The sequence below is a fragment of the Sapajus apella genome, unplaced genomic scaffold (assembly GCF_009761245.1).
Source record: "Sapajus apella isolate SASKATOON/1434 unplaced genomic scaffold, GSC_monkey_1.0 scaffold114, whole genome shotgun sequence".
Lineage (NCBI taxonomy): Eukaryota > Metazoa > Chordata > Mammalia > Primates > Cebidae > Sapajus > Sapajus apella.
In genome coordinates, this window is record NW_022437054.1 from 4955941 (window position 1) to 4977193 (window position 21253).

Below are 21253 nucleotides of genomic sequence, written 5' to 3' on the forward strand. Positions count from 1 at the left end.
TCCCCTCCCCTTCCCCTCCCCTTCCCTCTGGTTTCCACCTCCCCTCCCTTCCCCTCCCTTCCTTGCTCCCTTCTTTCTTTTTTTTTCTTGTCAGAGTCTCACTGTTGCCCAGGCTGGAGTGCAGTGGTGCAATCTCAGCTCACTGCAACCTCTGCCTCCCAGGTTCCACCGATTCTCATACCTCAGCCTCCCGAGTAGCTGGGATTACAGGCATGCACCACCAGGCCCAGCTAATTTTTTGTATTTTTAGTAGCGATGGGGGTCTCACTATGTTGGTCAAGCTGGTCTTGAACTCCTGTCCTCAAGCAATCCACCACCCTTGGCCTCTCAAAGTGCTGGGATTACTGGAGTGAGTCACTGCACCTGGCCTGCTTCAGTCTTCCTTTATCTGGAACAATTCCTCGGACGGTTTTTGTCTTTCATGGCCTTGATATTTTTGAAAAGTAGAGGCCGGTTATTCTGTCAAATGTTCTTCAGTTTATGAGGCTTCTTCATGATTGGGTTTAGGTTCTTTTTTTGGCAGGAATATTGATCGGGTAATTTTGGATCTTTTCCGTGCCTCATGTCAGGAGGCACAGGGGTTTGATTCATCCCATTACTGGCTGTGTTCACTTTGGTCATGATTCAGGTCCCACTAGGTTTCTCCAATATAAAATCATTATTCTTCCTCTTATAATTAATAAGTAATTCATGGAGAAAACTTCGGGGCTATGTAAATACACTACTCTCATCAAACGTTCCTTCACTTGCTTTAGCAATCAGTGACGATTCTTGCTTGGATTCATTAATATTGTGGTGGTTGCAAAGTAGCGATTTTTATTTTATTTATTAGTTAATATTTATCTATGTATTTATTTTCAGAGACAGTGTCTTGCTCTGCCACTCAGGCTAGATGTACAGTGGTGCCATCATAGCTCACTGGAGCCTCAAACTCTTGGGCTTAAGTGATTCTCCCACCTCAGCCTCCCGAGGAGCTGGGACTGCAGGCACTCGCCACTGTGCCTGGCTTATTTTTTGATTTTTTATAGAGACAGGGTCTTGCCTTGTTGCCAAAGCTCCTGGCTTCAAGTAGTCCTTCTGCCTCGGCCGCTCAAAGTGCTGGGATTACAGGCTTGAGCCACTGCACTTAGCTGATTTTATCATTCTTTCAATTTTCATTATAAATACTATTAGATTTTTAATTATACATTCTGCAAAACACCCCTCATTATGGTCTAGCGCTGTCTGAGTGACACAAGAAACTTCGTTTAATGCCCAATCCTAATCTTTGGACTAGTAGGATGGGTATTTTATTTCTATGTATGTTAAAACCTCACAAGGCATGATTATTTTTGTTGTTTTAAATAGTATTCTTTCGTATATCCCCATACGTTTCTGGTGCTTTTCATTATTTTCGACTTCATCATCAGTTTCTGTCATTTCATGCTTTTTCCTAGGATCATCTTCCTTTAGCCTGTAGGACTTTCAGCATTTTCTATAGAACTAGTCTGGTAATTAATTTTCTCAAATTTTCCTTGTCTAAAGTCTTTTTTTTTTTTTTCTGAGATGGAGTCTTGCTCTGTTGCCCAGGCTGGAGTGCAGTGGCACAGTCTTGGCTCACTGCAACCTCCGCCTCCTAGGTTCAAGCAATTCTCCTGCCTCAACCTCCTCAGTAGCTGGGATTACAGGCGCCTGCCAACACACTGGGCTAATGTTTGTATTTTTTTAGTAGAGATGGGGTTTCGCTGTGTTGGTCAGGCTGGTCTTGAACTCCTGACTTCAGGCGATCTGCCCATCTCGGCCTCCCAAAGTGCTGGGACTGCAGGCATGAGCCACCGTGACTGGCCTGAAAAGTCTTACTTAAGTTTATAGGTTGTATTCACTGGAATAGAATTCTAGATTGGCAGAGTTATTTTTTTATTTTTCAGCACTTAAAGATACCATTCTATTGTCTTCTGGTTTCCCAGTTTTTTATTGAAAAGTTAGCCGTAAATCTTATTAATGTTCCTCTGAAAGTACCGTGTCCTTGTAATTTTGGTTATCTGAAGGACTTTCCCGGTGTTTTTAGCGGTTTGAGCACAGTATAACTACAGAGTAGTCTTCTTTGTATCTCCTTGGTGTTCACTGAACTTCCTAAATCTGTAGCTTGATGTCTTTTAATGATTTAGGGAAATTGTAGCTATTTTCTCTTCTAATGTTACTTCCACCCCACTCTCCCTTCCACTTCTTTCCTGATTCCTATTATAATTATTTAAACTCTTGACTGTGACCCAAGTGTCTTTTATCAGCTGCTTTATGTTTCCAGTCTAATTTCTCTTTGCTTTAGTTTGGATATTTTTCTATTGACCTATTCACTAATTCTGACATCTGCTGTGTCTGGTACATTTTCAATCCATCCAAATAAGTTAATTTCAGATATTGTGTCTTTCAATTTTAAGTTGTTTATTTGAATCTTTTTTCACAGATTCCAACATCCAAATGAAATTTTCCATCTTTTTATCCATTTTATTCATTTAACACACTAGTTATAAAGTCGTTGTTTCTTAAATCCATTATTTGGATTATCTAGGGTACTGCTTCTATTTATGTTTTCTCTTGATTGCTGGTGATATTTTCTTGACTCTTTGCACTTTAGTAATTTTCTTTGTTACATGCCAAGCATTGTATGTATAAGAACCATAGAGACTGCAAATGATACTGTTACCATAGAAAGGTCCTCTTTCCTCTGTGAGGCAGACAGGATTCAGGACTAATTACTTCAGTCCAGCCAGGGATTGAGCTGAGATGCAGGGTCTCTTTCTGTTGCCCAGGCTGGAGTGCAGTGGCACAGTTACAGATCATTGTAACCTTGAAGTCCCGGTCTAAAGTGATCTTCCTGCCTCAGCCTCTCGTGTAATGGGGACTATAGGTGCATGCCACCATGCCCTGGCTAATTTTTTAATTTTTTGGTAGAGAATGGGTCTCACTATGTTGCCCAGGCTGGCCTTGAACTCCTGGCCTCAAGCAATCCTCTTGCCTCAACCTCCAAAAGCACTGGGATTACAGGCATGAGCCACCTCACCCAGCCTGGGCTGGAGCGTTTGCAAGGGTCAGTCCACTCTTGATTCATGTTTGTCCTTCTAGACTTTTGACTAGGAGCTTAGAAGATTTGTCTCCGCAGTTGAGGAAGACAGAAAGAGAGTCAAGTTGGCCCCTCCATGTTTTGAATTTAGATCCTTAGCCTCCTGCCCCCATGCAGAGTCACAAATAGCAAATATCTTTAAAAATTTTTTCAAAATGGAGTCTTGCTCTGTTGCTCAGGCTGGAGTGCAGTGACACAGAGATTGCTCACTGCAATCTCTGCCTTCCAGGTGGTTCAAGAGATTCTTGTGCCTCAGCCTCTGAGTAGCTGGGATTACAGCTCGCTAAATTTTGTACTATTTGGGATTATGCCTGGCTAATTTTTGTATTTCTAGTAGGGATAGCGTTTTGCTATATTGGCCAGGCTGGTCTCAAACTCCTGACCTCAAGTGACCCACCCACCTTGGCCTTCCAAAGTGCTGGGATTACAGGTGCAAGCCACTACACCTGTCCCCAAAATGGCAAACATCTTGAGGGTAAACAACAAATATCTTGTGGAAAGCCCTTCCCTCTAGCAGGACATTGTCCCCTAAGATCTATAGGAGATTTAAGCCTTTAAAAGCCTCATCCAGTTCCCCAGCCTTCAGCATGACCCCACCTGAAATAGCACTCCAGCAAATGCCCCATGGAGGAACGCCAGACAGACATTTGGGGCTTCTGTAAGTTTCCAGTTTGTCATGCCAACCCCACGTGACCACCAAAAGCTCTGCTAGTTTTTCTTCCCTCTAGATGACGCCTTTTCCCTGGGGAAAGCCCAGCTCTTAGCCCATGCCTAGAACTGGCAAATGTCTCCAGAAAAACAGGCAGGATGAGCAGTTTATTTAGCAATGGCTCTTTCCTCTCTGCAATTTTAGTGTTGTTGCTTCCACAGCTCTCCAGAGACTTTGAACATGATTTTTGCAATGATTTGTTTTCTCCCGCTAGCTAATACAGAGGCCTTCCATGACCTACTGCATCCTCCTCAGAAATGGAATCTTGAATCCGGACACTTCCTAATCACCTGTTGCTCTTCTCAGTCTCTTCTGCTGGGCCATCCTTTTTCTCCTGTACTCATGAGCACGTTGCTTATACTTCTTTTCTCTATCCTCCCTCTCAGAGCTAAGTGATCTCATTCAGTTTCATGGTTTTAAGTACGAAGTGTACATAGACGATTCTCACATTTCTACCTGTAGCCCTCACCTCTTCTGTGACCTCCAGATTTTAAGGTCTAACTGCATTCTTTGTATTCGAAATTGGATGCTTACGAGACAAATTTAACATGGCTAAAACATATCTACTTATTCCCCCCAAAATCAATTCCTTCCTTTTTTTCTGAGACGGAGTCTCAAACTGTCGCCCAGGCTGCAGTGCAATGGCGCGATCTCAGCTCACTGCAATCTTTGCCTCCTGGCCTCCCGAGTAGCTGGGACTACAGGTGTGCGCCACCACGCCCAGCTAGTAGAGATAGGGTTTCACCATGTTGGCCAGGATGGTCTCAATCTCCTGACCTCATGATCCGCCCACCTTGGCCTCCCAAAGTGCTGTGATTACAGGTGTGAGCTACCGCTCCCAGCCTATTCCTTTCTTACTAAAAAGACAACACTAGCCACTCCGTTTTAGCCACAGTTTTTGGCATCTTTTCCTCTCTTTCCCTCGCAATCCATGTCCAATCTATTAGTAAGTCTTCTCAGCTCTGTCTCCAAATATATGCTGAATCTGACCAGTTCTCACAAATTCCATTGCTAAAATCCTGGTCTCAATTGCATTCACCTCACACTCAGGCTACTGCTAGTAGTTTCCACTCTTCTCTTCCATCCCACGCCCACTTCATCGTCATGGTGACCAGTGTGATGACTGGTTTCTAAAGGTTAAATGAAAGCACTTCACTCACCTCCCTTGCATGAAACCTTCTAGCGGCTGTTCTATGATAACTAGAGTAAGATCACTGTCTTTATAAGGCTCTCTATGGTCTAAACCCTACCTTTGGATCTCATCTCTTTTCCCTTTCCTGCCTAAAGAGCACACCACCCACATTGCTGGACCCCAAACTCTCGCTCATTGTCACGGTAGCCCAATGACACTCTGACACATCCACATCACTCATTTTTCAGTGTGTGGTACTTGCTGCTCCTTCTGCCCAGAGCACTGCCTTCTCCTCACCATTCTAGTGTTAATACCAAGGCCACCTCTTAGACCTCCTCCTCCATAATCACTACCTATTGCATTACTCCATTTTGTTCTCTTGACTGTAATTAACAATTACCTAGAGTCCTTTAAAAATATATTTTCTGGGCTGGGCGCAGTGGCTCACCCCTGTAATCCCAGCACTTTGGGAGGCCGAGGTGGGCGGAGTTTGAGATCAGCCTGGCCAACACGGTGAAACCCTGTCTCTACAAAAGATACAAAAAATTAGCTAGGCGTAGTGGCACAGGCCTGTAATCCCAGCTACTCGGGAGGCTGGCAAGAGAATTTCTTGAACCCAGGAGGTGGAGGTTGCAGTGAGCCAACATTGTGCCACTGCACTCCAGCCTAGGCGACAGAGTGACTCTGTCTCAAACAAACAAAATATACTTACGTCTTCCCCACCAGATTTAAGCTCCTTGAGGGCAAGGTACAGTTCCTGTTCACTACAGTATCCCCCGCATCTTGAATGATTCTCTGCACATACTGGATGTCTAGTGTATTTGCTGGAGTCTCATCCATTAGAGCATAACCTACTTTGGGAGCAAGGAGTGTGGTCTAGTTTTGGTTTTCCTTCCCTGCATCTAACAGTAGCATGCGCACTGCAGAGACAATGGTATAATAAGATTGAAGGGTCCCTTCTCTTTAGTATAGTGTTAGAGATAAGCTACTTCTTCTGACTTCCTCATCATTGGAATTCCTCTGCAGACTCCAGACCAGCCAAACATGTTGCTAAAGAAAAATGCAGGCAGTCCTGCCCCCACCCCGCTAAGTCACAAACGGGAAAAGCAGTCTGAGTTGTTCTTGCTCTGTGCTGTTGGTGCACACCGCTGGGCTGAGGTAGAAGGGAACCTGGGAAAAGAGCACTAGGGTTATGGTTTGGTGCTTTATCTCATTACCCTTTATGCTGCTTCCAAAATTTAACTGTTTTAATAGTGTTTCTAATCCCCCAAGGCAAATCTTCCAAAGAATTTCCAGACTCCAAGCAATTTAAGTTTCAGTCTAAATTAGTTGTGCCTACGTCCACACAGCATTTTTCAAGCTGCAAGTCATAAAATCAATGTAGCGATTCCACCACTAGCACTTTGTTTGAATGAAATTACAGAAAATATTAGCATGTACTGCAATAAGGGCAAATTTTTATGATTACACGCACATATATGTACTAAGTTGTGTTATGAAATTTATTTCTTCCTGTGTGTCAATGTTTTCAAAAGGTAAAGAAGTCACTGGCCTAAAGTATTAGTTTTACATGTTTTTATTCCTTAAAAGAAAAAAACAACTTAAATGCATACTTACAGAATAGAATACACTTATTTAAAGTTTTGACAGTAAAAAAAAAAAAAAGGTTATTTAATCCAAAGTTTAACATGAGGCTGATCTCATAAGGCAATTTCTTTCCTTTAATAAATATCATATTAAAATGAGTATTATTCTGGAAGCAAATCATCCCCTAATTCTTCATCAGCAAAATCATCCTCATCGATTCTTTTTTTGGCTGCGGTTTTTGGTCTTTCTACTTGAGGGCCAAGTGGGTCCACATACGAGGCATCTAGGTTTCAAAAGAGATTGTCATGTTAGCATTATGTAAACAAACAAAACAATTTGAAACCAATCAGGCTCATAATCAAAATGAATAACTCAGAGTGAACAGAAATGGTCTCCCAAGTCATTTAAATTTTATCTGTAAATATCGAATTCGTAAGAATTCCCAGCGACACCTTTTTGCCGTCTCACCAGTCTTCTTCAGACCTGCTACGCCTGGAGGAACTGGGTGGGGTGCACTTGCCTATTTCTTTGTTACTGCTACTTTCATAAGGTTCATTTGTCCCAGGTAAGGTTCTGAGTTTGGCACTTAGTCGTTCACCTTTACTACTGGCACTACAGTTCTGGCCACTATCTGAAAACACAAAAATAAAAATGCATTTGTTTAATATGTTGAGAAAACATAAAACTACATTATGCATCTTAAAGTGTAATTATTTCCCAAGAAACACGCAGGTTGTTTCATTTGGAAGCCAGCTTGTTAGGGATGTAATTCTTGTTTTCTGAAATTTGAAAGAAATCTCTTGTGGGAAATCTATAAAACAGATAAAACATCACTTAAGAGTAGTCTGTATACTTATTCTTTCAAATGTGTGTTTGGTTATAGGTTTCAATTTTATGGAAGAACTTACGAGAAAGTAAGAGATCACCCAGACTAGTATAATCTAGCCAAGAACAAAGCACCTGAAGAAACAACAGAAGGGAAGTCACAAGCTCAGCATGAGTTGCATCGTCAACCTCCTATCCAGGCTGGAGAGAGGCCCTAAAACCACATCACGTGAAAAACAGCAGAGGAGGCTGGGTAAGCTTAACCTAGTGGGCAGAGAACCTGGATCACACAAGCACTTTCTTCAAACATTTGAAGTATGTTCATACAGAAGAGGACTGGACTTCCCCCGTACAGCAGAATAGATTTTGGCTTGATATAATGATAAACTTAAAAAAGAATTATAGTTGCCAAATAGGCAATGGCTGCCTTAAAAAATGTAATCTGTATCAGTGAGGATTTTCAGGTAGAGCCGAACACTGACATTAGTAGGAAATGTTAGTAGTACTTTTTAACCAGAAATTGCTGTGATATTTTCTAAAGAACCACTCCTCTAGCCCCACAGTTCTCCTTTCTTCCCCTTACAATTCCTACGGTGGTGTTTTTTCTATGATGTTAGCCTCACTTTTAGTAAGAGTAGTCCGCTGATAAACACTGACCATTTCTTTTTGAATATACCTTTGTATTTTAGTTTACTGATAATGTCTCTGGGAATAAATTGGAACAAGACGGACTTTAAAATTCCCAAATTTTAAGATTGGCCAATTGACCCCCAAAAATAAGTCTTCTCTAAGGTTCCTGTCCAAAACCTTACCATTTTCCCTAGCACTGATGTTGCTGGAAGATAAAGCTCTTTAGTGTATTGAATGTGTCTACATACTTCAGCATGTTTTAAATTATTTTGTCCCTATGTTTTTGTTGTTGCTGTTAAAACAAAGTTAATTTTTTCCATGCAGAAATGTATATAAGTGTCTTTTAAACTGCCTGAGTGAGCTCAGGTCAATAAAGTTGAAAAACATTGCTCTAGGAATATTTCTTTTACTTCACTTTTTTTTCCTGAATAATGTATATCCTACCTGTCTCCAAGGAAAGTTTAAGATAACCCACCAAATATATACGCAATAACTATACAGCAATCTTTTAAAAGATGAATGAGTACATAAGAAAAGTTTGGGGGAGAAAGGGAAAATGAAGTTGGGAGGGAGTGGTCCAAACAGGTCTTCTTGCCTCAGGGTTTGCAGTCAGTGAAGGGCAAGGGCAGGAACAGTTCTATGACTCATGGGTGCATAAGATGTGACAACCAATTTCTCCACAAAAATGTAGGTGTTCCCATTAGAGAGAGAAGACAGAAATGCCTCACAGAGCTGCTCACTGAGGAATACTGTGGAATGTCAGAAACACACCCTCATTTTAGTAACTACAATATTATTTAACTTTTCATATAGATGTAAATTACCAAAATAACCTGATAGCTCCCTCAGGCACCCCAAGCCCTTCTGAAATCCAAATGTACAATTCCTATCCTAAAAGATTCAAATTTTGTGGAAAAAGCAAACCTTTAAAAAATAAAACTTGGCAAACTTGGCTGGGGAGAGCGGCATGTACCTATTGTCCCAGTTGCTTGTGGGGATGAGGTGGGAGGATTACTTGAGCCCAGGAGTTCAATGCAGCAATGAGCTACCACAGCACCACTGCACTCAGCCTGGGTGACACAGTGAGACCTGTCTCTAAAATAAAAAGATAAAAATAAACAAATAATAAATAAAATAAAACCTGACTTCATTTGAAAAATTTCAGTTGTCCAATTGAAAAACTATAAATGCAATTTTTAAAAGTTTCATTATAAAGACTAGTGTGGGTAATACTGTGAATACTGTGGTTTCATCATTTTCAACCAAGTTTCATGGAGTAATAATGCCATACATGGGCAGGTACAAATAAATCAATAAGCATTTGTAAGCCTTGGTAGGTTTTATGCTTAAATAAAATGAAACTATTTTGGAAATTATGATATGCACGTTACTACAGTAATATTACTATCTCCTGGAGGGAAGTTATATAATGAAGTCAGAAAATAAGAATTTGAAGATCAATTTATCTAAATTATTAACCAATTAAAATGCCCAAATTTTATTTATGAGAAAAATATCAGAATCATAAAATTCACTGTTAAAGGGAATCTTGAAGCTTATATATACCATAAAAAAAAATGTATAAAACAGACAGGCAAGATGGCGGAATAGGAACAGCTCCAGTGTGCAGCTCCCAGCGATATCAACACAGAAGGCAGGTGATTTCCACATTTCCAACCGCGGTACCTGGTTCATCTCACTGGGGCTGGTTGGACAGTGGGAGCAGCCCAAGGAGGGCGAGCTGAAGCAGGGTGGGGCATCACCTCCCCTGGGAAGAGTAAGGGGCTGGGGAACTGCCTCTCCTAGCCAAAGGAAGCCATTAGGGACTATTTCCTGAACTCTCATCCAGATAATGAGCTTTTCCCATGGTTTTCAAAACCGCAGACCAGGGGATTCTCTCTGGTACCTACACAACCACAGGAGCCCTGGGTTTCCAGCACAAAACTATGTGGCTGTTTGGGCAGAAACCGAGCTAGCTGCAGCAGTTTTTTTTTTTTTTTCCATACCCCAGTGGTGCCTGCAATGCCAGTGAGACAGAACCATTCACTCCCCTAGAAAGGGGCTGAAGCCAGGGAGCCAAGTGGTCTGGCTCAGCAGGTCCCACCCCCATGGCGACCAGCAAGCTAAGATCCACTGGCTTGAAATTCTTGCAGCCAGCACAGCGGTCTGAGCTCGACCTGGGTTATTTGAGCTTGGTGGGAGGAGGGGTGTCCGCCATTGCCGAGGCTCAAGTAGGTGGTTTCAACCCCACAGTGTAAGCAAAGCTGCTGGGAAATCCAAACTGGGTAGAGCCTGACACAGCTCAGCAGCTGCAGGCAGTGTCTCACTAGATGTCCTTGCTGGGCAGAGCATCTTTGAAAAAAGGCAGCAGCCCATCACAGACTTATAAATAAAGCCCCCACCTTCCTGGGACAGAACACCTGCGAATAGGGGATGGTAGTGGGTACAGCTTCAGGAGACCTAAACGTCCCTGCCTGGCAGCTCTGAAGAGAGCAGTGGATTTCTCAACAGTGTTCGAGCTCTGATAACGGACAGACCACCTCCTCAAGTGACTCCCTGACTCCTGTGTATCCTGACTGGGAGACACCTCCCAGTAGGGGCCAACAGACACCTCATACAGGAGAGATCTGGTTGGCATGTGGCAGGTAACCCTCTGGGATGAAGCCACCAGAGGAAGGAACAGGCAGCAAACCTGCAGCAAAGAAGCCTGACTGTTAGAAGGAAAACTAACAAACAGAAAGAAACAGTTTCAATATCAACAAAAAGGTGTCCACTCAGAGACCCTACCCACAGGTCACTGATCTCAAAGACCAAAGGAAGATAAATCCATGAAGATGGGAAGAAATCAGCACAAAAAAGCTGAAAACTCCAAAAAACAGAAAGCCTCTTCTTTAAGGGATCACAGCTCCTTCGGCAAGGCAGCAAAACTGGACAAAGAATGAGTCTGATGAATTGACAGAAGCAGGCTTCAGAAGGTGGGTAATAACACACTTCTCCAAGCTAAAGGAGCATGTTCTAACCCAATGCAAGGAAACTAAGAAACTTGAAAAAATGTTAGACGAAATGTTAACTAGAATAACCAGTTTAGAGAAGAAGAACATGAACTACCTGATGGAGCTGAAAAACAGCACGAGAACTTCATGAAGCATACACAAGTTTCAATAGCTGAATTGATCAAACGGAAAAAAGGATATCAGAGACCGAAGATCAACTTAATGAAATAAAGTGAGAGGACAAGATTAGAGAAAAAAGAGTGAAAAGAAATGCATAAAGCCTCCAAGAAATATGGGATTACATGAAAAGACCGTATCTACCTTTGATCGGTGTACCTGGAAGTGATGGGGAGAATAAAACCAAGTTGGAAAACACTCTTCAGTATATTATCCAGGAGACCTTCCCCAACCTAGGAAGGCAGGCCAACATTCAAATTCAGGAAATACAGAGAACACTACAAAGACACTCCTTGAGAATAGCAACCCCAAGACACATAATCGTCAGATTCACCAGGGTTGAAATGAAGGAAAAATGCTAAGGGCAGCCAGAAGAAAGGCTGGGTTACCCACAAAGGGAAGCCCAGCAGACTAACAGCGGATCTCTCAGCAGAAACCTTAAAGACAGAAGAGAGTGGTGGCCAGTATTCAATGTTCTTAAAGAAAAGAATTTTCAACCCAGAATTTCTTATCTAGCCAAACTAAGCTTCATAAGTGAGGGAGAAATAAAATCCTTTATGGACAAGCAAATGCAGAGAGATTTTGTCACCACCAGGCCTGCCCTACAAAAGCTCCTGAAGGAAGCACTAAACATAGAAAGGAACAACCAGTACCATCCACTGCAAAAACACACCAAATTGTAAAGACCATTGACCCTAGAAAGAAACTGCAGCAACTAACAGGCAAAATAACCAGCTAGCATCATAATGGCAGGATCAAATTGACACATAACAATATTAATCTTAAATGTAAATGGGCTAAATGCCTCCATAAGACACAGATAGGCAAATTGGATTAAGAGTCAAGACCCATTGGTGTGCTGTATTCAGGAGACCCATCTCATGTGCAGACTCAGAATAAAGGGATGGAGGAAGGCTCAGAATAAAGGGATGGAGGATGATTTACCAGGCAAATGGAAAGCAAAAAACAAAACAAAACAAAAAACAAAAAACAGAGGTTACAATCCTAGTTTCTGATAAGACAGCCTTTAAACCATCAAAGATCAAAAGAGACAAAGAAGGGCATTACATAATGGTAAAGGGATCAAATGCAATAAGAAGAGCTAAATATCTTAAATATATATGCACCCAGTGCAGGAGCACCCAGATTCATAAAGCAAATTCTTAGAGACCTACAAAGAGACTTAGACTCCCACACAATAATAGTAGGAGACCTTAACACCCCACTGTCAATATTAGATAGAGCAATGAAACAGAAAATTAACAAGAATATCCAGGACTTGAACTTAGCTGTGGGCCAAGTGGACCTAACAGACATCTACGGAACCCTCCACCCCAAATCAACAGAGTATACATTCTTCTCAGCACCACATCACACTTATTCTAAAATTGACCACATAATTGGAAGTAAAATACTCCTTAGCAAATGCAAAAGAATGGAAATTGTAACAGTCTCTCAGACCACAGTGCAATCAAATTAGAACTCAGGATTAAGAAACTAACTCAAAACCACATAACTACATGGAACTGAACAACCTGCTCCTAAACAACTATTGGATAAATATCAAAATGAAGACAGAAATGAAGATGTTCTTTGAAACCAGTGAGAATAAAGACACAATGTGCCAGAATCTCTGGGACACATTTAAAGCAGTGTGTAGAGGGAAATTTATAGCACTAAATGCCCAACAGAGAAAGCAGGGATGATCTAAAATTGACACCCTAATTTCACAATTAAATGAACTAAAGAAGCAAGAACAAAAAATTCAAAAACAGAAGACAAGAATTAACTACGATCAGAGCAGAACTGAAGGAGATAGAGATACAAAAACCATTAAAAAAATTAATGAATCCAAAAGCTGATTTTTTGAAAAGATCAACAAAATAGACTGCTAGCCAGGCTAATGAAGAAAAGAGAGAAGAATCAAATAGTTGCAATAAAAAATGATAAAGGCGATATCACCACCGATCCCACAGAAACACAAACTACCATCAGAGAATACTATAAACACCTCTAAGCAAATAAAACAGAAAATCTAGAAGAAATGGATAAACTGCTGGACACTTATACCCTCCCAAGACTAAACCAGGAAGAAGTCGAATCCCTGAGTAGACCAATAATAATGTCTGAAATTGAAGCAGCAGTTAACAGCCCAGCAACCAAAAAAGTCCAGGACCAGAGGGTTTCACAGCCGAATTCCACCAGAGTTACAAAGAGGAGCTGGTACCATTCCTTCTGAAACTACTCCAAACAACAGAAAAAGAGAGCTCATTATATGAGGCCAATATCATCCTGATACCAAAATGTGGCAGAGACACAACTAAAAAACAAACAAACAAACAAACAAACATTTCAGGCCAATATTCCTGATGAATATCCATGTGAAAATCCTCAATAAAATACTGGCAAACTGAATGCAACAGCACATCAAGAAGCTTATCCATCATGATCAAGTTGGCCTCATCCCTAGGATGCAAGGCTGGTTCAACATATGCAAATCAATAAATGTAATTCATCACATAAACAGAACCAAAGACAAAAACCACAGGATTATCTCAATAGATGCAGAGACAGCCTTTGACAAAATTCAACATCCCTCATCCCTTCATGCTAAAAACTCTCAATAAACTAGGTATTGATGGAACGTATCTCAAAATAATAAGAGCTATTTACGACAAACCTACAGCTAATATCATACTGAATGGGCAAAAACTGGAAGCATTCCCTTTGACAACCAGCACAAGACAAAGATGCCCTCTCTCACCACTCCTATTCAACATAGTTTTGGAAGTTCTGGTCAGGGCAATCAGGCAAGAGGAAAAAAATAAAGAATATTCAAATAGGTAAAGAGGAAGTCAAATTGACTCTATTTGCAGACCACATGATTATATATCAAGACCCCATCGTCTCAGCCCAAAATCTCCTTAAGCTGATAAGCAACTTCAGCAAAGTCTCAGGATACAAAATCAATGTGCAAAGATCACAAGCATTCCCATACACCGGTAACAGACAAACAGAAGGCCACATCATGAGTGAACTCCCATTCACAATTGCTACAAAGAGAATTAAATACCTGGGAATACAACTTACAAGGAATGTGAAGGATCTCTTCAAGGAGAACTACAAACTACTGATCAAGGATGTAAGAGAGGACACAAACGGATGGAAAAACATTCTATGCTCATGGTTAGGAAGAATCAATATTGTGAAAATGGCCATACTTCCCAAAGTAATCTATAGATTCAATGCTATCCCCATCAAGCTACCACTGACTTTCTTCACAGAATTGGAAAAAAACACATTAAATTTCATATGGAACCAAAACAGAGATAAGGATCAATGGAACAGAACAGAGGCCTCAGAAATAACACCACACATCTACAACCATCTGATCTTTGACAAACCTGACAAAAACAAGCAATGGGGAAAGGATTCCCTATTTAATAAATGATGTTAGGAAAACTGACTAGCCATATGCAGAAAGCTGAAACTGGATCCCTTCCTTACACCTTATACAAAAATTAACTCAAGATGGATTAAAGATTTAAACATAAGATTTAAAATCACCCAAACCCTAGAAGAAAATCTAGGCAATACCATTTAGGACATAGACATGGGCAAAGACTTCATGACTAAAACACCAAAAGCAATGGCAACAAAAGCCAAAATAGACAAATGGGATCTAATTAAACTAAAGAGCTCTGCACAGCAAAAGAAATTATCATCAGAGTGAACAGGCAGCCTACAGAATGGGAGAAAACTTTTGCAGTCTACCCATCTGACAAAGGGCTAATATCCAGAATCTACAAAGAACTTAAACAAATTTACAGGAAACAAACAAACAACCCCATCAAAAAGTGGAGGAAGGATAGGAACAGACAATTCTCAAAAGGAGACATTTATGCAGTCAACAAACGTGAAAAAAAGCTCATCATCGCTGGTTATTAGAGAAATGCAAATCAAAACCACATTGAGATACCATGTCATGGCAGTTAGAATGACGATCATTAAAAAGTCAAGAGACAACAGATACTGGAGAGGATGTGGAGAAATAGGAATGCTTTTACACTGTTGGTGGGAGTGTAAATTAGTTCAACCATTGTGGAAGACAGTGTGGCGATTCCTCAAGGATCTAGAACTAGAAATACCATTTGACCCAGCAATCCCATTACTGGGTATATATCCAAAGACTTATAAATCATTCTATTGTAAAGACACATGCACATGTGTATTTATTGCAGCACTGTTCACAATGGCAAAGACTTGGAACCAATCCAAATGCCCATCAATGACAGAATGGATAAAGAAAATGTGGCACATATACACCATGGAATACTGTGCAGCTATAAAAATGGATGAGTTCATGTCCTTTGCAGGGACATGGATGAAGCTGGAAACCATCATTCTCAGCAAACTAACACAAGAACAGAGAACCAAACTCTGCATGTTCTCACTCATAAGTGGGAGCTGAACAATGAGAACACATGGATACAGGGATGGGGACATCACACACAAGGGACTATTGGGGGGTGGGGGACTAGGGGAGGGATAGCATTAGGAGAAATACCAAATGTAGATGACGGGGTGATGGATGCAGCCAACCACCATGGCATGTGTATAACTATGTAACAAACCTGCATGTTTGGCACATGTACCCCAGAACTTAAGGTACAAAACAAAAAACAAAAAACAAACAAAAAACTAAGTATAGAAAGAGACAATTCCCTAAATAATACAAATGGTCAATAAGTATATTTAAAATATTTGGTCTTACATAACTTTAGAAACAAGTGAAAAAAGAGCAAGTCAAAACTCCGTATACTAAAAAAAACCTTTGTTAGAAAGCTCAAAAAGAAGCAAAATTAAATATATTGCTTACATAGATGGTGAAATTATATACAAAAAAAGGAATGGAAAATACAAAGCTAGAAGTATACAAAAGATAAAACTCACAGGTTTCTGTTCTGGGAGGAAGGAGACGAAATGAGGAAGAGCACACAGGTGGGTGCAACAGTAATGGTGGATATTCTAGATCTGCTTTATGATAGTTTCATCAATTTTTATTTTATTAAACATGCTTCACAACTTAAAAGTGCTACATGTATTCTTTTGTATGTATCAAATATTCAACAAAATTTAAAGATTCAAATAATTCTAATGTAAGACTCTAAATGTAAGACTTAGTTTTGTCTATTAAAATGGCACAATATCAGGTTAGCAAGTGAAACAAATGAACAAGCTTTCTGAGAATAAAAGATTTAATATTTTGCAGTTAGCAAGATGGCAGAAGAGGGAAGCCCTTGATTTTGTTCCCCAACAGAGATACTTATTTAAAAACACATGGCTCCAAAGCCTTTATGATAACTCCAGAAGCCAGTTAGAAATTCAGAATATCTTAAGCAAGCTTGAAGCCAAGAACAGTTGCATTAAAACACAGCTCATGATAGGGAGAAAAAGTCCACGTCAGCTTCTCTCTTGGGAAGGAAAGAGAAGAGTGGAATATGTGTCAAACATTCTGGCTTTAGGCGGAGCTGCTGGAAGGACTGGTTTCTGTGTCACCTGACTCTGAACCCTGATGGGGCACTGCATATTTTGGGTGTCTGGGGGCTGCTAAGAACAAAAGAGAGCTCAGTCTCTTGTTGTAATGCTAGACGACTACTCGTACCACAGACAGAAGCTAGTACAGCTCTCTGTGATCAGGAGGAAGTCAAGCTCATGGCTTCCCCCTTGGAAGGTAAAGAAAAGAGTGATGGCCTGGTGCCATGGCTCACGCAGGTAATCCCAGCACTTGGGGAGGCCAACACAGGCGGATTACGAGGTCAGGAGATTGAGACCATCTTGGCCAACATGGTAAAACCCCGTCTCTACTAAAAACACAAAAAACTAGCTGGGCGTGGTGTTGCGCACCTGTAGTCCCAGCTACTCTGGAGGCTGAGGCAGAAGAATTACTTGAACCCGAAAGGCGGGGGTTGCAGCGAGCCGAGATTGTGCCACTGTACTACAGTTTGGCGACAGAGCGAGACTCCATCTCAAAAAAAAAAACAAAAACACAAAAAAACAACAGAAAAAGAAAAGAGTGAAACATACATTCAATGTTCTGGCTTTTTGGGGAAGGAGGCTGCTTGAACAACTGCTTTCTGACTCATCTGACTCAGAGTGCACATGGGGAATTGGCATATATTGAATGGCTGGGGCCAGAGCTCTCTGTAGCTTGCTGCAGCACCAGGGATCCTACAGTACTACAGACAGACACCAGGGGGAGCAAGGGACTACAAGCTCCTAATAGAAAAACCAGCAAACCTCTCTAACTCGGAAATTACACATACAAGGCTAGAGAGAAGTTGCTTCCCCATAAAAGCTTTAAGAGATGCCCATAATCTTTAGCCAGGCTGACTGGTAAAGGTCATTTCTTATACAAAGCCAGTCTGTAAATACTTAGAAAGGTGGCTTTTTAAAATTTTTCAAATGCACAAATCTCAACAAATTATAATAAAGCACACGAAGAAACAGGGAAACACAGCCCAATCAAAGGAACGACAACAAGAAGAAATCTCTGGAAACCAATCCTAAAGAAATGCACATCTATAAATTACCTGACAGATAATTCAAAAAAATCTTATTCAAGAAGCTCAATGTGGTATAAGAGAATACAGACAGACAACAAAACAAAATCAGAAAAATGACAAATGAACAAAATGAGAATATCAACAAGAGCTAGAAACTCAAAAAGAGCCAGATAAATACTGGAGCTGAAGAATACAATAAATGAATTTTAAAAATTCACTTGAGAGTAACATTAGCAGACTTGATCAAGCAGAAGAAAATCCATGAACTCAAGATAGATCATTTGAAATTATTGAGTCAGCAGGACAAACAGAAAAAGCAATCAAGGAAAGACCAGCAGATTTCTCGAAAGAAACAATACAGCAAGGAGGTAGTGGGAGGATATATTCAAAGTGCTAAAGAAAAATACTGCCAACTAAAAATACTCTATCTGGCAAAACTTTTCTTCAAAAATGAAAGTGAAGTTAAGAGCTTCTTGAAAAATAGAAGCAGAGGGAGTTTACCACCACTAGATTGACCTAACCAAAATTGGTAAGTAGAGTCAAGTTGAAATAAAAGCATATGGAAATACAATGCTCTCTGGTAAAGTTAATTATGGAGACAGAAAAAGAATTTTGTAATATTTTATGGTGATGTGTAAATTACTTTTAATTAATGTACAGGATTTAAAGGACAAAAGTATAAAGATAACCATGACTATAAAATTATGTTACAATCACAAAACACACAAAGGGCTGGGCACAGAGGTTCACACCTATAATTTGGGAGCATTTTGGGAGGCCAAGGCAAGCAGACTACTTCAGGCCAGTATTTCAAGACCAGCATGGCAAAACCCCATCTCTACTAAAAATACAAAAATTAGCCAGGATGATGGGGCATGTCTGCAAATCCCAGATTCTTGGGAGGCTGAGGCACACAAATTGCTTGAACCCAGGAGACAGAGGTTAGAGGTTGCAGTGAGCCAAGATCACACCACTGCACTCCAGCCTGGGGGACAGAGCAAGTCTCTGTGAGAAGAAACACACACACACACACACAAACACACACACACACACACCCCATAAAAATATGTGAGGAGAGGCCAGGAGCAGTGGCTCATGCCTGTAGTCCCAGAACTTTGGGAGGCCAATGCAGGCGGATGACCAGGTCAAGAGGTCAAGACCAACCTGGCCAACATGGTGAAACCGCATCTCTACTAAAAATATAAAAATTAGCTGGGCATGGTGGTGTGCGCCTATAGTCTTAGTTACTCAGGAGGCTGAGGCAGGAGAATTGCTTGAACCCACAAGAGAGAGAGTCTCACTCTGTCGCCCAGGCTGGAGTGCAGTGGTGCCATCTTGGCTCACTGCAACTCCACGCCCTGGGTTCAAGTTGATTCTCCTGCCTCAGCCTCCCAAGTAGCTGGGATTACTGGTGCATGCCACCACACCCGGCTGATTTTTGTATTTTAGTGGAGATGGAGTTTCCCCATGTTGGCCAGGCTGGTCTCAAATTCCTGACCTCAGGTGATCCACCCACCTCAGCCTCCCAAAGTGCTGGGATTACGGGCATGAGCCACTGTGCCTGGCCAGCCAAAAGTACTCTTGAAAAAGAAAAAACAGAGCAGAAGGCCTCCCACTTCTTGATTTCAAACATCTACAAGCTATAGTAATCAAAACAGTATGGTACTGGCATAAAGAAAAACATATATACCAATGCGGCAGCATAGCGAGCCCAGGGGAAAGACCCCTCATGTATATGGTCAAATGATCTTTAACAAAGGCACCAAGTTTACACACTGGAGAAAAGATGGTCTCTTTAACAAGTGGTGCTAGGTAAACTGGATATCTGTATGCAAAAGAATGACATCAGATCCTTATCTTATACCATAAGCAAAAATTTAACTCAACATGCATTCAGCATTTAAATGTAAGATCTGAAACTATAAAACTCCTAGAAGAAAACATAGTGAAAAATTGACATGACATTAGATTTGGCAATGATTTTTTTTTTGGATATGGTACCAAAAGCACACATAAGAAGAGCAAACACAGGCAAATGGTCCCACGTTAAACTTAAAAACTCCTGTGCAGCAAAGGAAACAATCAACAAAGTGAATAGGCAACCTATAATATTTGCATACTATATCTCTGATAAGGGGTTAATATCCAAAATATATAAAGAATTAAAACTCAAAAACAATAAAACAATCCAAAAATTGGGATCTGAATAGACATTTCTCTGAAGATATACAAATGACCAACAGGCATATGAAAATCATATGTTCAACATCACTATTCATCAGGGAACTGCAAACCAAAACCACAGTGATGTACCACCTCATAGCAATTAGTATGAAAACACACACACACACACACACACACACACACACACCCCAAAAAACCCTAGAAAATAACAAGTGTTGGCAAAACCGTGGAAAAATTAACCTCTCATGCATCCTTAAAGATAATGTAAAATGGTGCAGCCACTATGAAAAACAATGGAGTTTCCTCAGGGGGAAAAAATAGAGGTAGCATATGATCTAGCAATCCCAGTTCTGAATATTTAGCCAAAAGAAATGAGAAGAGGATCTCAATATTTTCACATCCATATTCACTGCAGCATTATTCACAATAGCCAAGAGATGGAAGCAATCTAATTGTCCATCGATAAATGAATTTTTTATATGTGGCATATACATACAATGAAATATTATTAGCCTTTGAAAACAGGGAAATCTTGTCACACACTACAACATGGTTAAACTTTGAGGACATTATGCTAATAAGCCAGTCACAAAAAGAAAAATACTGTAAAATTCCACTTATATGAGGTATCTAATGTAAGCTAAATTCTTAGAAAGTAGAATGGTGGTTGCCAGGAGAGGAGAAAGAAGAGTGAAAAGGGAAGTTGTTCATTGGATACAGAGTTTCGATTTTCCAAAATGGAAAAATTCGAGAGCTCTGTTGCACAACAATGTGCACGTAGCTAATACTCTGTATTGTACACTTAAAAATGGGTAAGATGGTCTTAACGTGTTTTTGACTATCATAAAAAAGGATTTAAAATTTTGCATACCTTTACATTCAACAATTCTACTGTTAAAAATGTTTATTAAGACAATGTAAAAAAAATTGGCTCGACATGGTGGCTTACGACTGTAATCTCAGCACTTTGGAAGTCTGAGGGAGTGGACTACTTAAGGCAGGAGTTCTGAGACTAGCCTGGCCAACATCCGAAACTCCATCTCTACTAAAAATACAAAACTTAGCTGTGCAGGGTGGCACATGCCTGTAACCCCAGCTACTTGGGAGGCTGAGGTACAAGAATTGCTTGAACTGAGGAGGCGGAGGTTGCAGCCGAGTCAAGATCATAACACTGCACTCCAGCCTGGGCAATATGAGCAAGGCTCCATTGAAAGAAAGAAAAGGAACAGAAAAGAAAGAAAAAACAGGAAAGAAGAAAGAAAAGAAAGAAAGAAAAAGAAAGAAAGAAAGAGAGAGAGAAAGGAAAAGAAAAGGAAGGAAGGAAGGAGAGAAAAGAAAGAAAAGAAAGAA

At 40.6% G+C, this 21253-nt stretch overlaps 2 protein-coding genes across 9 annotated transcripts in view; one reads left to right on the forward strand and one right to left on the reverse strand.

The window, feature by feature from the left end:
• EEF1AKMT1 (EEF1A lysine methyltransferase 1) overlaps window positions 1–8317 on the forward strand; it is a 150161-nt gene extending 141844 nt beyond the window's left edge. The window contains exon 5 of the mRNA XM_032260132.1: window positions 7412–8317. Coding sequence (XP_032116023.1) covers window positions 7412–7446 — 35 coding nt within the window. The 3' untranslated portion in view covers window positions 7447–8317. The remainder of the gene's footprint in view (window positions 1–7411) is intronic.
• Window positions 6502–21253, reverse strand: part of IFT88 (intraflagellar transport 88) — a 126833-nt gene continuing 112081 nt past the window's right edge. For 5 of the 8 annotated variants that reach the window (XR_004263413.1, XM_032260123.1, XM_032260129.1 and 2 more), the window contains 2 exons: window positions 7049–7159; window positions 6502–6811 (listed from right to left, as the gene is read on the reverse strand). Coding sequence is in view for 5 of the 8 variants with exons in the window: in XM_032260123.1 (XP_032116014.1) it covers window positions 6690–6811; window positions 7049–7159 (233 nt within the window). In the remaining 3 variants the exon portion in view is untranslated. Of the gene's footprint in view, window positions 6812–7048; window positions 7160–19764; window positions 19782–21253 lie in introns of those variants that run through there. The other 3 variants (XR_004263411.1, XM_032260127.1, XR_004263412.1) reach the window with 3 other exon arrangements.